General features: G+C 48.4%; 3 protein-coding genes across 3 annotated transcripts; 2 read left to right on the forward strand and 1 right to left on the reverse strand.

The window, feature by feature from the left end:
• The first annotated feature begins 154 nt into the window (after nt 1-154).
• On the forward strand, nt 155-12,382 carry E1B28_000502 (uncharacterized protein). The gene is made up of 22 exons (XM_043146337.1): nt 155-285; nt 343-639; nt 690-1,796; nt 1,846-1,915; nt 1,965-2,144; nt 2,201-2,322; nt 2,374-2,859; nt 2,912-3,203; nt 3,261-3,758; nt 3,814-3,933; nt 3,990-4,058; nt 4,109-6,788; nt 6,849-7,023; nt 7,074-7,394; nt 7,448-7,514; nt 7,566-7,614; nt 7,663-7,784; nt 7,841-10,078; nt 10,130-11,523; nt 11,587-11,769; nt 11,822-12,119; nt 12,171-12,382. The coding sequence occupies exons 1-22, from the start codon at nt 247-249 to the stop codon at nt 12,272-12,274; spliced, it is 10,911 nt and encodes a 3,636-aa protein (XP_043015039.1). The 5' UTR covers nt 155-246; the 3' UTR covers nt 12,275-12,382.
• A 73-nt stretch (nt 12,383-12,455) lies between these two features.
• E1B28_000503 (uncharacterized protein) lies at nt 12,456-13,947 on the forward strand (the record flags this gene model as incomplete). The annotated part of the gene is made up of 11 exons (XM_043146338.1): nt 12,456-12,639; nt 12,693-12,839; nt 12,896-12,920; nt 12,983-13,039; nt 13,091-13,153; nt 13,214-13,279; nt 13,328-13,507; nt 13,566-13,703; nt 13,760-13,805; nt 13,862-13,875; nt 13,922-13,947. Exons 1-11 carry the CDS (start codon nt 12,508-12,510, stop codon nt 13,945-13,947), a joined length of 894 nt encoding a protein of 297 aa, XP_043015040.1. The 5' UTR covers nt 12,456-12,507.
• Nucleotides 13,948-14,018: 71 nt separating this feature from the next.
• E1B28_000504 (uncharacterized protein) lies at nt 14,019-15,651 on the reverse strand (the record flags this gene model as incomplete). The annotated part of the gene is made up of 3 exons (XM_043146339.1): nt 14,019-14,393; nt 14,455-14,653; nt 14,705-15,651. 3 exons carry the CDS (start codon nt 15,649-15,651, stop codon nt 14,019-14,021), a joined length of 1,521 nt encoding a protein of 506 aa, XP_043015041.1.
• Nucleotides 15,652-15,707: the final 56 nt, after the last annotated feature.

Genomic DNA, 15,707 nt, shown 5'->3' on the forward strand with positions numbered 1-15,707 from the left:
GAAATAAAATTTATTCTCAGAGCAACGGCTCTCGTCACAAGCAAGTCGTTGCAAGCTGCCTTGTCTGGGCGAGGTCTGGATGCGTTGGTCCTAACTTAGGGTTACTAGTGACGTTGTGACATGCGCCTTCTTAGCAAGGCTTCAAATCTCTTTCTCGCATCTTCTCACCTTGAACTCTTGCCACAACTTACTCTTCTTCTGGCTTGATTCAACTGCTCGGGACATTCCTACACATTGCTGTTGGGAATGAAAATCCTACACAAGTCGAAGAGGACAGTTCCTCCAGTAGGTGTCTACTCAAATCTCACTATCGACGCGCGTTCCCTCATTGTTTTTTGGCAGCCCCCACAGGTGGCGGAACTTATTAACAAACTTCTGAATACAGCTCAAGATGATCTCATCTCAACTTTGGAGGACATCGATTCTTGGAAATGGCAACGTTCCGATTTGAATGCCTGGATCAAAGTCCTTAACAAATTCGATGCCATATTGGAGGACATCATTCGTGATTATGATATAGACAGACTCCAGATCAGGGAGTTTACGTCCAAGACGAAGGCCTTACTCTCTGAAATACTACGTTTCGAGAGATTGTTGTTGGAGAACTCTACAAACCGAAAGATGTACAATTCATACGATGTGAGCCCATCTCTTCTCAAGCGTGGACTACTGATTTACCACATATCTAGCGACTCAATAGCCTGCTATTCACTTCGGACCTGGGCATTCTGATACTCACGCTCAAACTTCTATTGCGGCCATCTCAGCAATACTCTTCTCAACCTGCCGTGTCCCAGGCGCTCAACATCTCCACACAGCGCCTCCTAGCTCTGGCTAAACGGTGGCCTCATTTGCGTGAATATGGGATTGAACTTGTCGAATTGGCGAATTCGAAGGGAAGTAACGAGATTGATAATCTTCCCGCTGAAGCCAGAGACGTAAACTTTACCTTCTATCGTACCGATGCTGGATCCAAGCCGAAGGATGAAGGAGAGCAACCGGTGTCAGAAAACACAAGTACACCACGTAAATCCGCACCTACTTCCGCCCCCTCTACTTCCTCTGGTGCAGTCAATATTCAAATAGAAGAGGGAACTTTACAAACCAAGCCACCCATGATCGTGTTGGCTGATGCCATTGCTGCCTATAACATTCCAGACTCCGAGAAGTTTGATCTGCTATGTCGTATTCGGGCATCGGCTACTTTAGTGAAAGGGCGGGAGGAAGACAGAGAAAAACTTGTTGTTATCCGTCTCATATCCATTGCTATCTACGCTCACACCCATCCGGAGAGTCAGGCTGCAACGTCCCTTTTTCTGTTTGAACCGGATCTCATTACACATATCTCTGAACTCTTAAAGGTCGAGCGAGATATCTCGATCCCTGTTCAGACAGCTGCCATAGCTGCGTTGGATGCGTTGGCCAGATATAGGTCTAAAATCCAAGAAGTATTGACATCCGTGAACGCGGGTGTTAACCACGGGATTCTGATGGGCTTGGTCCGCAAGACTGTGAACGATATATCAAACCCCCAATCCTCTATCCTACATTCCTTCGTCGAGGCTCTTCTATCATTTGTCACGTTCATCGCCTCGCACGCATCTGGTGGAAACATGGTTGTCGGTGCAGGAATCATTCCATTACTGATTCAGATCATCGAGAACAAACTTCCGAACCGACTTCCCGTGGTTTCGAAGACTATGCAACTGGTTGACAATGTTTTGTATAGCTTCACCAATGCTTTCAATCTCTTCTGTTCCTCTCGCGGCGTAGAAGCACTTGTTGATAGGATCGAGGTAATATACATTCCCGGCTTACAGGTTTCAATTGCTGACCGTCCTTTAGTACGAGGTCGATCTCGACATCAAGGATTATGGTGACTCTCAGCGCTCGCGGGAGATATTTGGGTCGCATGGTGCGTTAAACGGAATTGGTTTTGAGAATTGGAAATGACGTTACAGTAGGAGAACTTCCTGTAACCCGTGCCGCGGCTCTGAAGCACATTCTTCGGTCTCTGCATCGTATGATGCAATCCTCTGGGACCTCTGAAGGTTTACGAGGACTGATCGATACCACTATCCTCAAATCTATCAAGAAGATCGTTGAATATCGTGGCTTATTTGGACCAAGTGTTCTCCCAATAGGTAGCTCCTACGCGTTTATACTCGTGTACTAGTCTCATTCATGTACTCCCGAATAGCCATCAACATCATGTCGACCTTTGTCCACAACGAGCCTACATCACTCACAGTCATTCAAGAAGCCGGATTGCCCGAGACATTTTACAAGTCGTTAGAACTGGGGTTGGAACCAGCCATCGAGGTGAGTCCATTATCGAATGCGGAGAGCCAAATTTGATTTGTTGGGTTCCAGGTAATCCAAGCTGTTCCCAATGCAATCGGGGCACTATGCTTAAATGAAGTCGGTCAAGCTCAAATATCCGCTCGTCCCAGTATCATCCCAGCGATCTTTTCAATCTTTACCTCAGATCGTCACCTCAAGATTCTATTGGAGAAAGAAAATGCAGTACTCATCGGCACAGCGATTGACGAGCTAATACGACATCATCCCACATTGAAAGCTCCCGTGTTTGATGCTCTGAAGTCCACGATGAACAAAATCGAAGACCTTGGAAACGGTTATGATCCTCCGGAGGAAATTCGTCATTGGTATCAGCTCGTACCCGTGCTGGGGATACAGGATGAGAGCAAACCAATGGACGGCGTTGAGGCTTTCGATGGCCCAGAAGTTCCGGCTTCTTCCGAAGGAGATCAGGCGACAGCGAGTTCTGGGAAGGAGGAGTCGTCATCCAAGCCTCACGATAACAACATCGTATCGTTCATTGACATCGTTGGCAGAGTGCGTTTCCAACCATTGCCCTAACTGCATAGCAAGCTTACCTGGTGTTCAGTTCTTGGAGGGTCTTTTCCAACATACCCCGCACTGTCGAGATTTCATTACTGCAGCTGATGGGCTTACTCGTCTTGGACGATTGACTGCCCTTCCCTGCCTTCCTTATGACTTTGCAAACAGCGTTGCTTCCGACTCTATGGTGCAAATTATGCGCACAATGACTGAGGTTGCCACTAGCGATACCCTGGTGCACCTAGCTGGGCTTGTCAGAGAATCTTTAGCCGCCACCGAGCCCTTCTGGTCTGCCGCCGAGCCGGAGTCAAAATTGCTACCTTTCGTGGACGTAAATGGCGAGTGGTTCTTCTTTATTTTCACATTCATCGGTTCTGAAAGAACGAAACCTCTAGCCGATCGTGTGGTCAATGATAACCACTACTTCCGGAATCTTGTTACTCTCCATATCCGGATAACCCTTCTTTCTGACGTCTTTGCTACGGCTGGGTATGCTCACGGCCGTGCTGCTATCGCTTTACTTCAAACACTGATGAGCAATACCTCCCCCCAAGTCGTGTCTGACCTTGGCTCACTTCACCGGGTCAGCGTTTGGGAAAACATCATCTTGAGAAAGGCACTTAGTGGGATAGGCATCGAGCTACCCCGAACACCTGGTTCATCGTCTTTGGAAGGGTCTCCAGACCAGGGAAACATCGATTTACCTGATCAGAATGGCTTGCTCACTAACTCTACTGCACTCAATGGTAGTGCCGACGGACAGAATACCACTCCTTCGTCTGTGACACCCCCCAAAGAATCCCCGGTGAAAATGGGCCCTCGAGAACATAATGCTTTCGCCTTGAAGCATTTAACTCACGGCTTGCCGAGTGCTTTGGCACCCTTCTTCCAAGGTAAGCTGGTAACCCAAATTTGGAAGAATTGCACGTGCTGACTTTCTTACTTAAGCTATGGTGAAGATGTTCCACTCGAGGCGTACGCCTGATTCGGCACAAAAGAAACAGATGCTGGAATCTTCTGCTGTGGTTGCTGATATCATGATGAAGCATTTGAGTTTGAAAGATCTCGGTTGGTCCTCTTTTGGTCTTGTTTCAACCATTAAATCCAAACCTTCCCCGCCTTAGGTGATACGTCTAGTCGTCACACATACTCTGGAGTAATGCTCGGATTAGTTACCGTCCTCTTGATAGATGGTAAGGTTCTTATCTGGACATTTAAAGCAGCTTCTCATGACCTGTGCCAGAACGCACGACTGCTCATAGCCTTCATACTGTCGAGTTACTGGCGTTTTATCGAGTAGGCGGTCTTCAAGCTGTGCTCGACGTTTGTCGAAACTTCATATCTTCCATTGAGACCGTTAGTGCGCTTAAGGAAAGCGAACGAACTGAGGCGCAGTCGCAAGAGTTATCACATGCTTATAGTGGGCTGAAGATTACCCTCCACCTTTTGCATCCCCTCGTGTCCGCGAAACCTCTGTTCGAATCAGGGCAGACTATAGTTGTCATTTCCAAAGACAAAGTAGAAACGGACCCCGAATACTTCGAGCCCCACAACTTCCTCGTTCGTCTACGTCTGACAGTTCTACCACTCCTTCGCGGTCTTTGGGAGTCCTCATGGCTGATAAAAGCCCCTTTGAGCGTCAGTAGATCTATAGTGCAAGCGGTTCTGGAAGTCATCAGCGGGGATGATGAAATAAAGAATGAGGCTGAAATTGGTGTTGGCTCAATGTCAAACGCCTTCTCAAGGCTCGCTGCCGTCTCCGATGAATCGCGTCTACGGCAACTTACGGATATGGGTTTCCCACGTTCAGCAGCGGAACAAGCACTGCAGCGTACCAACAACAATGTGACTGCTGCCACCGAGATCCTCATTGCTCAACCCTTCCCCTTCCCTCCGGACCCAGATCCTGAGCCGCCTGTCGCTTCAGGCTCAGAGCCTTCGGAACCTCTCGTCTCCGAACGTGTCTCTGAAGAACAAGGGGCCCAGGCAGACGCAAGCTCCACGTTGGAATCTAAGGATGTATCAGGGGACTCAAGCGAAGTTTCCAAAGTTGTTGGCAAAACCTCTGAACAGTGGCGTAAAGAGCTAGATGAAGCCAGAGAGGAATTAAGGGCAGGCATCAGTCGTCAGGCTTTATTATTAGTGGATGAACACCTCTCCCTGTTATTCGATCTCCATACCGCCTTTGTCAGACCACCGAACGCACAACAACAAAGGGCTGTACAGGACCTGGTGGATGACATCAAGGCATTTTCTCCATCTGCCTATGATGTTCAAGAACAGCCCCTTGCAAACAGGTGCCGACTTCTGGCTTTAGTTTTATTTGAAACACCGTCGTCGTTGAGTCTCGAGCTTCGTGCCTCTCTCATGGAACATCTATTGGCACTTCTTCTATCCAATCCTGTCAGCATAGACATAGATCCCAAACAGCCGACGATCCCCAAGTGGCTAGCAGCCCATTTGCTTGTAACCGAAGCTCTTTTCATCCTCTCGGAGGAGCCGAAAAAGATTGACTTACCCAGCGAGGGCGAGGAAATTGTGTCCCACCCACTCTTCGTCGGACCGCCCTTGTCTGAGGCGCGCACGATGGTGTTTGATTTCTGTCTGAGGCTTTTGGCCATCCCGGATTTACCCAATGATGAATTACTGTCTGCCCTACGTTTGTTCGTTTTACTTACTCGTAATCACGAGTTTGCGAGTCAGTTCGTCAAACGTGACGGTCTTTCACTCCTCTTCAAGCGCCTGCAGTCCTCCCCAGTTACCGGAAGTTCTTCATATGTGGCCATTCTCCTGAGGCATATAATCGAACACCCTCCGACGATCCAGAAAGTCATGGAACCCGCTATCAAGCGTTATTTCAACTCACCTCGTACACGCTCTGTCGACGTGACCACTTATCTTCGAAGTTGGAACACTATGGCCTTGCATAATCCTGCTGCATTTATCCAGGTCACTCAGTCTCTTTGTCAACTTTCTTCGCCGTTTTCCTCCAACTACCAGCTTTCATTAAAATCCGGACCCTCAACCGATGAAAAGCTGGCGGATCAGGCTAACACCACTCTCGAAACCACCGATATGCAGGTGGACAGTGACCCTCCTTCGACTGAGGCAGTGGAAGCTGTAATGAATTTCCTAATCTCGGAATTAATGTATGCATCCAAGGAACCGGGAAGCCTCCAAGTTACCGACGTCCATTCCCCTCAACTTTCTTCGAATATTGGCAATGATCCCATGGTGATGGACGCTACTTCTCAGGATCTTCCTTCGCCTAAAGGAGACGAAAACGCCTCGAAAGGGAAAACGCAGCATCAGTACATGTGCTTCTTGATGCAATGCATGACAGAGCTGCTATTCTCGTATGATGCCTGTAAACATGCATTTCTAACGTATTCCCCCAAGAAGCGCCCGATCACGCCCGCCAAAGAAAGCTCGAATAGGTTTAGAGCAGCTACAATGAACTTCCTTCTATTGGATCTTGTCTCCTTCGGTACCATTAATCCACAAAGCAATCCTGAGGGACGAGGGAAGATGACTGTATGCAATTGGGCGATGTCTGTGATTGTTGCCCTTTGCGTTGATAGTTCGTCTGTTCAAGAGTCCAAAGAGGTATCCACGGAGCTCATCTCAGTCCGAAAATATGTCCTCGAGTCCATTAGCCGCGGTATAAAGGATTTGCCACCAGAGAGTGTAGACGCACGCTATGGGCGGTTGTTGGCATTAGGAGACCTTTGTCACCGCTTGCTCACCGTCCGGTTCAACTTTTCTTCGCGAAAACAAGTGGAGGAGACACCAACGCAAATCGCCAAGGTCATGTTGGAGAAAAACTTTGTGGCAACTTTGACGAATTCGCTTTCCGATGTTGACCTTAACTACCCGAACGTCAAGAACCTTATTGCTGCAGTTTTGCGGCCTTTGGAGTATCTGTGAGTCGCCCACTCTAGTGTGGAAGCCGGTTTACTTATGTATATTCGATCGTTTAATAGGACGAAAGTCGCTATCAAGATGAGCAGAAACCCAGGGAAAGGCAAGGATACTCTCGAAGGCCCGAACGCAGAAAGTGTATCTTCATATACCTCTGGAAGTGACGGCGAGGAAGAACACGAACGAGAGGAGATGCCCGATTTGTATCGGAACTCAGCACTTGGGATGTACGGCGGTGTAAGTGTCGTTCATTCATTCTAGTCAATATTGAACTTGAGTCTTTGCAGGAAATGGATGATATGAATTTCAACGAAGACGAAGACATGGATGAAGACGACGACGAAGACGAGGGAGATGAGGAGATGGATTTCGGGGAGGAGACAGGCAGCGAAGATACTTCCGGCACTGAAGATGAGGAAGACGATCCAAATGAGTTGGAGCATGAAGGTGAACCGGAAGAAGCATGGGACGGAGAAGGGGAGGATGAAGAAGGAGAGCAAGATGGACTGGTTGAAGATGATGCGGATGAAGATAATGAGGATGAGGAAGACGACCAAGGTGATCACGGACACGAAGATTTGGAGGACGGAGAACAAATGATCTGGCAGGTTAGTCCAATCCTTCTGTTCAAAGATTTCCCGTTCAAACCAACCTATTCCAGGAAATACGAGGGAATATGGATTCAGAAGATATGGGTGAGGATGGAGAGGAAGAAGAGGAGAGTGGAGGTGAGGATTTCCCCTTGCCGTCAGTAGAATTCCTATAACTCCGGCGAACAGGTCCCATCCAGATCATTCATGAAGAGGACGAGGAAGAACCCGACGACGAGTAAGTTGCTACATTGAGCTTCCGTGAACAGGCAGTGACAGCCTCCAGTTTCGGTCAAGATATCAATATAGCCGAAAGTGGTGACCTAGTCCGGGATATTTTTGGCTTTGGTGACCCCACTGTTGGGGCTGGTGCAGGCTTTCTCGTACCTCGCCGACACCGTAGTTCAGGTGAAGACTTAAAGTTTGCTTGACTTCCCCATTATTGATTGTTTTGTTCGTGGAAGATAACGTACCGATATTTGGTCGTGCTCGCAATGGTCCTGCTCCACCACCCGAGGCCACTGTCCATCCTCTTCTGTTGGATTCATCGTCTACCCGTGCTCACCCGACTGACTTACGGAACTCCCGCCCACCTCAACGTTTAATGGCGGGTGGCACAACTGAATTACTTCAAACGATCGAAGAGTTGGTCGGTGGAGGTGCCATACAATTCTTTCACCATCTCATGGCTCGTGGAAGAGGTGGGGCCGTCCCAGAAACCATCCGCCTTGATGTCCCAGCCGGTGCGTTTATGGAGCTGGGTCGTAATTTTCACTCTCGCCGACCTCAAATGGTTTCGGCATCGGTACGGATGGAGCGAAACCCGAGACCATCGGCCTCAGTCAATCAGGCCCGGTCTCTTGAACCTCTTCTCACTTTACAACGCTGGGCAGAGGAAGTGAAAATTCTCCACGGCAGCTTTGTTGGTGATCGCGCTGCTAAAATCGCCAACCACCTCATCATTGCATTGCTTCCTTCCGCAGTCGAAGCCGCCAAACAGGCAAAAATAAAGGACGAGGAAACCAGGAGGCAACAAGAAGCAGAAGAGAAACGACGTCAAGAGGGAGCAAAGGTTATGGAAGCAACAAAAGCAGAGGACAAATCAAAGGACGGCACTAAGGATCAACCAGGAGTTGATACGACGGAACAACCAGCGTCTCATGAAGAGGGAACCTCACTTACAGAAGGCATTCCGCAAAGCTCCGCGGTTCCCGAGGATCAGGCCATGGAAGACGCACATGGACTTGTCGTTGTCGCTGATGATGATGCGGAGATGGTCGATGTCACCGTGCCAGTTGAGCCAGCGCCGACCTTGCCTGTTGCTGGCCTAGTGACGGACGCTTCTGCGCAACTTGAACCCGGTGCTTCTGCCGCCCCCGAGACATCCACCTCTGCACGTGCCCGAGTTACTGTCACGATCCATGGAAGTGAAGTGGATATTACAGATACCGGTATTGACCCCACTTTCCTCGAAGCGTTACCGGATGACATGCGCGAGGAGGTCTTGAATCAACACATACGAGATCAACGTGCCTCGCGAATAGAAAGACCGCCCGACTCACAGATCAGTGTTGAATTCTTGGATGCTCTACCCCCTGAGATACGCGCCGAGATTATCCAGCAGGAAGCTATGGAACGTGCCCGGCGTTCAACTGAGGAAGCACAAGCAGCAGCAAGTGCAGCACGGATACCGGCTGACATAGACCCTGCCAGTTTCATTGCTAGTCTCGACCCGACTCTGAGACAGGCAGTTCTTATGGAACAAGATGACGGATTCATCCAAACGTTACCGGCACATATGATTACAGAAGCAAATGCATTCAGAGATACACCTCGTCGTCACATGCATATATCGTCTCGAGGTGGCCCACGTTCAATCCCTGCCAGTGCTCCGGGCACAACTGCACGGAAGTTCTCTCCTCAACACGACGCTATCCAGTTGCTAGATAAAGCCGGAATCGCTATTCTCGTCCGCTTACTGTTCTTTCCCAATGTGCTAAAGAAATCTCTCCTTTTCAGAGTTCTGGTCAACCTGTGCGAAAACTCGAAGACCCGAACCGAGTTATTTAATTTGTTGCTAAACATACTCCAAGACGGGACTGGGGATCTCGCTGCCGTCGACAAGAGTTTCTCCCAGATGTCGTTCCGCAACTCTAAGCCGCAGAAGTCCATTGGAAAGCAGAAAGCGATTTCGGATCTGGTTGTTTCATTATCACTTCCTCAAAGTCAGGAGGCAGTTCCCGATTTAATCGCTCAGCGTTGTCTCGAAGCTCTTTCATACATAGTGAATTCCAACCCAGCCTCCTCGCTCTTTTTCCTCACCGAGCATGAATTAACGGCTGGCTTACGACGTGCCGTTTCGAAGAAAGGGAAAGGGAAAGAAAGACAGATGCCTCAGACACATTATCCTATTGTCCTCCTTCTTGGCCTACTCGATAGACAGTCTTTACTTCGTACTCCATCCATTATGGAGTCCGTTGTCGGTCTTCTTGCCACAGTCACACGACCTATAAAGGAAGCGAAATTGCAAGCAGACGCCTCCAAACCGACATCCTCTACCGAAGCCTCAATGTCAGCCCCTACCGCAGGCACCAAACCTCCGTCCGACGCTCCGTCAACACCCACATCCAACGTCGTTGAGACAAATGACACTCCTCCTGGCCCTGAGAGCGTGCAGCCCGACGCCTCACAAATATCAACTGGTAAGTTCCCCTTTCTATTTAGTCCAATGTCTAATTGCTTGTTCTTCTTAGATGTAGCCTCTGTGCCCGCTCCTGTACCCTCTGCCACCACCGCTCCGAAGGACCGTGACCTCACACTACAAGCAGTCGAGCAACAAATACTTCTGGCCAACCCACCTCAGATACCCCACGCGGTACTTCGACTCATTGTTAATATTCTTACCGTGGGCGAGTGCTCGTCGCGTACCTTCCAGCAGAGCTTGAACCTCATCCAGCATCTTTCTTATATACCGGATGCACGCGATGTCGTCGCCCAAGAACTCAAAGCCAAAGCTCAGGAGTTCGGGCATACCCTTCATAATGATCTTGACGAGTTGGCGGGCGCTCTTCATGGTTCTGAAACTGTGCTGAATTCCGTGGCGTCAAAGTTCTCTGCACCTTCGTCTGTACAAGCAAAACTGCTGAGAGTTTTGAAGACGATAGATTACATGTACACGCCTAAATCATCTACAAGTGCTGCAGGCAGTGATGAGGACGATTCTGACAAGGTCCAAGCTATATACGAGTCGTTCAGGTTCGCTCCTCTATGGAGACGTCTGGGTGACTGCTTGGCCATAATCGACGAGAAACCAGAAACAGAACATGTTGCAACCGTCCTCTTGCCACTCATAGAGTCCTTGATGGTGGTGTGTAAATATGTGGGATCAAAGGCCTCATCTCTATCCCGAGTTCTACGCATGACTGCATCCCCAAAAATCCCGACCACCCCCCGAGAATCGATGGAGGATCTATTCGTGAGTTTCACAGATGCCCATCGAAAAATATTGAACATCATGGTTCGAAATAATCCTTCGTTGATGAGCGGATCCTTCTCCCTTCTTGTTCACAATCCTCGCGTCTTGGACTTCGACAACAAACGAAACTATTTCAATCAACAACTTCACCGACGACCCCATGTTCGGGAACACCATGGTACAATACAGCTCAATGTGCGCAGAGCCCGGGTTTTCGAAGATAGTTTCCAACAGTTCCAGAGTAAAACAGGGGATCAAATCAAATATGGCAAGCTCAGCATTCGATTCTACGATGAAGAGGGAGTTGATGCAGGAGGTCTTACGCGCGAATGGTTCCAAATTCTAGCAAGACAGATGTTTGATCCGAACAACGCATTATTCCAGCCTTGCGCAGCGGACAAGTTGACTTACCAACCTAATAAGAACTCGTGGGTCAACCCGGAGCATCTTTCCTTCTTCAAGTTTGTTGGTCGAGTTATTGGAAAGGCGATTTATGACGGACGCCTGCTTGACGCGTATTTCGCTCGAAGCCTTTATCGTCAACTCTTGGGAAAACCAGTTGACTACAGAGACGTTGAATGGGTGGATCCTGAGTATTATAACTCCTTGTGTTGGATCCTAGAGAATGATCCCACACCTTTAGAGCTGACGTTCAGTGTTGAGGATGACGAAGTGAGCACACCTTCTCATTTACCTTTTCTCTGCCTCCGACCGTCTTCTTTTCCATTTTTCTAGTTTGGTGTGAACCGAATATTCCCCCTCAAAGAGGGCGGTGAAACTTTGCCAGTTACTCAGGAAAACAAAAGAGAGTTTGTGCAATTATCCGCGCAATACCGCCTATACTCCTCTATCAAAGACCAGATCGAGAACCTCTTGGGTGGCTTTTACGAGATAATACCCAAAGACTTAATCACCATTGTGAGTTTTCTATTAAAGGATCTCTGCAACCATACTCACGAACTGCGATTAGTTCAATGAGCAAGAGCTTGAGCTGCTGATCTCTGGCACTCCCGACATTGACGTCGATGAATGGCGAGCAGCTACTGAATACAATGGGTACACAGGCTCTGATCCTAACATTGTTTGGTGGTGGAGAGCACTGAAGTCATTCAACCGAGATGAAAGGGCTAAGGTGCTCAGTTTCGCGACAGGTACTTCTCGAGTACCGCTGGGCGGTTTCCTTGAGCTACAGGGAGTTCAAGGCAACCAGAAGTTCTCGATTCACAAGGCGTACGGAGAGTCTGATCGGCTACCTCAGGCGCACACATGTAAGTACTACTCAACACAAACTGTTCTTCATTTGCTGATTTCTACTCAAGGCTTCAATCAGATTGATCTACCGCAGTATTCGTCATATGAAATGCTTCGACAACAAGTCTTGCTCGCTATCAATGAAGGAGGTGAAGGATTCGGTTTCGTATGAACGGCTTGGGAGTTAGTGGGACAAGATTTACTACTTTTAGAATCAGCATATCAATGTAACAACGTATCGCACTCACATTCACATATATGATACATCAATTCTGCGACTAAATAACAAAGGTAGATTTGATGAATAGAAGGTCATGTGATGAGTGTAGACCGGTTAATGGTTGACCGGAGTACCTACTTAAAGCTCACCCTCAAGTCCATTATTGCTATCCTGATTGTTCCAAGATGCGCGCTGTAGTGGTGAAAGAACTCGCCCATCATACCAAGATTCCGATAACGAAGGATGCACCAGAACCTCAAACATCCGAAAACCAGCTTTTGGTAGACGTCTATAGCACGGGCCTCAACTTTTTCGATGCAAGTCACTACCACTGTCCTGATCTTTAGCTTTCGCTGACATTACGAAGTAGATTCTACAAGCACAAGGAAAGCACCAGAGTAGACCTCAACTTCCCTTCGTTTTGGGTACAGAGTTTGCAGGCAGAATTTCGAGGAATTCTCCAATTCCGAAGGGGTGCAAGTTCAACAGAGGGGACCGCGTCTTCGGGGCGGGTCAGGTTAGTTTTTTTTTGCGTTACTTTGATACCTTGACAATGAACCCGTCAATATACAGGGTGCTTTCGCGGATAAAGTTGCTGGTAGGTTACGCTCAACTCGATGATGTAAGGGACTCAAGTCAATTTTTCAACTTTACTGGCAGTCTATCCGGAGCAGCTGCTCCCACTTCCCGATATACTTACTTACGATGAAGGGGCCGGTAAATCTTTCCTCTCATTGAGCTTACTTGGAATGGCTTACTGATTCATAGGCCTCTACGTGACGTGGCCCACAAGTTATGAGGGTTTGGTTGGTCGCGCAAACATGAAACCAGGTGTGTCGCCGCTAAACCACTTTTTGAGCGCAATTGGCAACATTACTGAACTCATCGTAGGTGAATGGGTACTGGTTACAGCCGCAGCGGGAGGTGTTGGGATTGTGGCAGTACAACTGGCAAAACGTGAGTTCATCCTGCCTCCTCAATAGGCACACTCTCGACTATTTGTAGTCCTCGGTGGGAAGGTCATTGCGGCTGCTGGATCCAATGAAAAGATGGAGGTGGCAAAACGTTTCGGCGGTGCTGACTTTGTTGTGGATTACACAAAACCTGGTTGGCAAAAAGAAGTTTCGAAAATAACAGGGGGCAAAGGCGTCGATGTCGTTTATGACCCTGTTGGACTCATTCAAGGTACGCGCTTCACACGCGCTCGGACCGAACTAATAGAGCTGGTGTTTACTTTTGGAAGATACGTTTAAATGCATCGCTTGGAAGGGTCGTGCTGTTGTCGTCGGTTTTGCCGGTGGGGACATAGAAAAGGTTCCAACGAATCTTATCCTTCTCAAGAACATATCTGTTGTGGGCCTTCATTGGGGAGCGTATCGAAGCATGTATTTCTCTTTGTGTGGCTATTCGGGAGAGTTAACCCCTACTTGGACATAGTCCACGAGCCCGGTCAAATGGACACTGTGTGGCACGACATCCTAGAGTAAGGTCATTCATTAATTCCATGGTTATATCCTGATCATTGACAACCTCCTCCAGACTTCTCAAGTCCGGTAAGCTAAAGCCAGTGACATATACCGATATCTATCCGTTCGAAAGGATATCCGATGCCATGTCGGCATTAGAACACAGGAAGACGTGGGGGAAGGTCATCGTGAGGGTCAGAGAGGATGATAAGACAAAGTCTAAATTGTGATTATCGATACAGTGGAATGGATGCACACAAGGAACTTGTAGCTCTAGTGTAGGAGTCGGTTGTAGAGGCATGTTCATGCGCGATTTCCATCGCTCTATCATACTCATCAAGCTCCATGTCACTCTCCAGTTCTAGCAGAAGCGCCTCTTCATCCGTTCCAGTGGGCATCAATTCATCTGATTCGTCCAAATTCTTCGGTAGGCGACAAAACATGAGTGCAGGTGCAAGTTGACCATGTTGTAGCTCAGTAGCGGAAGTCTCCAATGCATCGAACTCTCTCTCCTTTGCAACTACCGCCTCCGTCAAGCCTATATTCTTGCGGGTTCTTGAATGTCCCATAATCGTTAGGGCGTGGTTGACAGTATTGGAGGAAATCTAGAGGAATCCTCCTATTATGAGACATTTAAAAAAGAGTCGTTCCATCGAGAAAACTAACCTCTTCATGGACGCTCCCGAAGCGCCACACTTTTGTTTGACCTTTGACTCGTCGTTCCTCCTCTCGTAAAACAATACAGTGATGGATGATATCGGTGACAAAATTCTTAACGATGGAGCCTAATGTCTGAATAGTGGCTGCCGATATACTTGAAGTAACCGCAGCAGGCAGTCGCTCGTCCGATGTAAGCTTGTAAAGGCTGAGATAGGGGACTAAGGGCATTTCAAGACAGCGACATGGCAGCACATACCTCATCAAGTCTCTTAAAGCACCGAGATAGAATAAACCTAAATCGCGCGAGACTAGTACATCGGCATCGACTCCGGACTGTTTCCATGCCTCTCGTTCAAGCTGCACTGATGTTTCTTTTTCTTCGTCCTCTGTTTCCTGCTCATCCGCTGACAGATCAGCGTCGTTCAAAGCGTCGTCGTCAACGTTGTCTAGCTCGTCTCGATCGTTCTCCCCATCTTGTAAGATTTTTGTCTTCTTGCCAGGTTGGAGCTTATCCGCGTGAAGGTCAGCTGTGGTTCCGGATAGTCCTGCTCTCTTGCGACGCATATACAACCGCTTGTAAAGGCGCCTGCGTGAGGCCGGGCTAAGCGGAATCTCGGAGTCAGTGGGACGACCATTTGAAGTGGACGGTGATTCTCCATCGACCATCGAAGGGTTTGATGTCGGAAAGTGCGCATTTCGATCGGTAGAGTCCTCGAAATCCCCTCCTTCCCGCAGTATCTGATCCATAATGCGTAATTTGTCAGAGTCGAGGGGAACATCCCATTCCTCGCCGCTCAGACCGAACGTTTCCGAGGTGTCCTTCAGCTTGTAAGACTCTCCCTCTTCTACCGATATCCATGAATCAGATACTGTAATAGCGATGTCGAGGTCATTTCGAATAGGTTGAATTTTAGCTGATGCTTGTTCAAGAGCCGCAAGATAGAAACAAACGTCTGCAACGGTCTTTGACTTGATATCAAGTGCAATCAGATCCGGCCTGAATCGCGTATGAATGGAGAGCGAATGAAAAAATCTTTCTTTTTCAGGTGGAGTCCAGTATCCACAGGGAGGTATGGTTGACGATGAAAGCTCCTTCTCTCCTACACCTAAGAGGTGTCGTTGAAATGCGCTGACATGTTCTTGGAAGTCATGTAGGTAGAATTTGGTTGCATCTACAGTGCCGCAGACCATCCTTGCATGCATCGAGGGTGGATAATTAAGAATATTTATCTCGTGGGTAAATAATTCCGCGGACTCAC

This window comes from Marasmius oreades, chromosome 1, assembly GCF_018924745.1.
Source record: "Marasmius oreades isolate 03SP1 chromosome 1, whole genome shotgun sequence".
Taxonomy (NCBI): domain Eukaryota; kingdom Fungi; phylum Basidiomycota; class Agaricomycetes; order Agaricales; family Marasmiaceae; genus Marasmius; species Marasmius oreades.

What these genes read in the sequence shown, in the direction of transcription:
- E1B28_000502 (XM_043146337.1), top strand. Translation starts at nt 247, where the DNA reads ATGAAAATCCTACACAAGTCGAAGAGGACAGTTCCTCCA. An exon ending in ACCTTTCGTGGACGTAAATG is followed by an intron (nt 3,204 to 3,260) that starts GCGAGTGGTTCT and finishes CGAAACCTCTAG; the next exon opens with CCGATCGTGTGGTCAATGAT. An exon ending in TTTGAGTTTGAAAGATCTCG is followed by an intron (nt 3,934 to 3,989) that starts GTTGGTCCTCTT and finishes TCCCCGCCTTAG; the next exon opens with GTGATACGTCTAGTCGTCAC.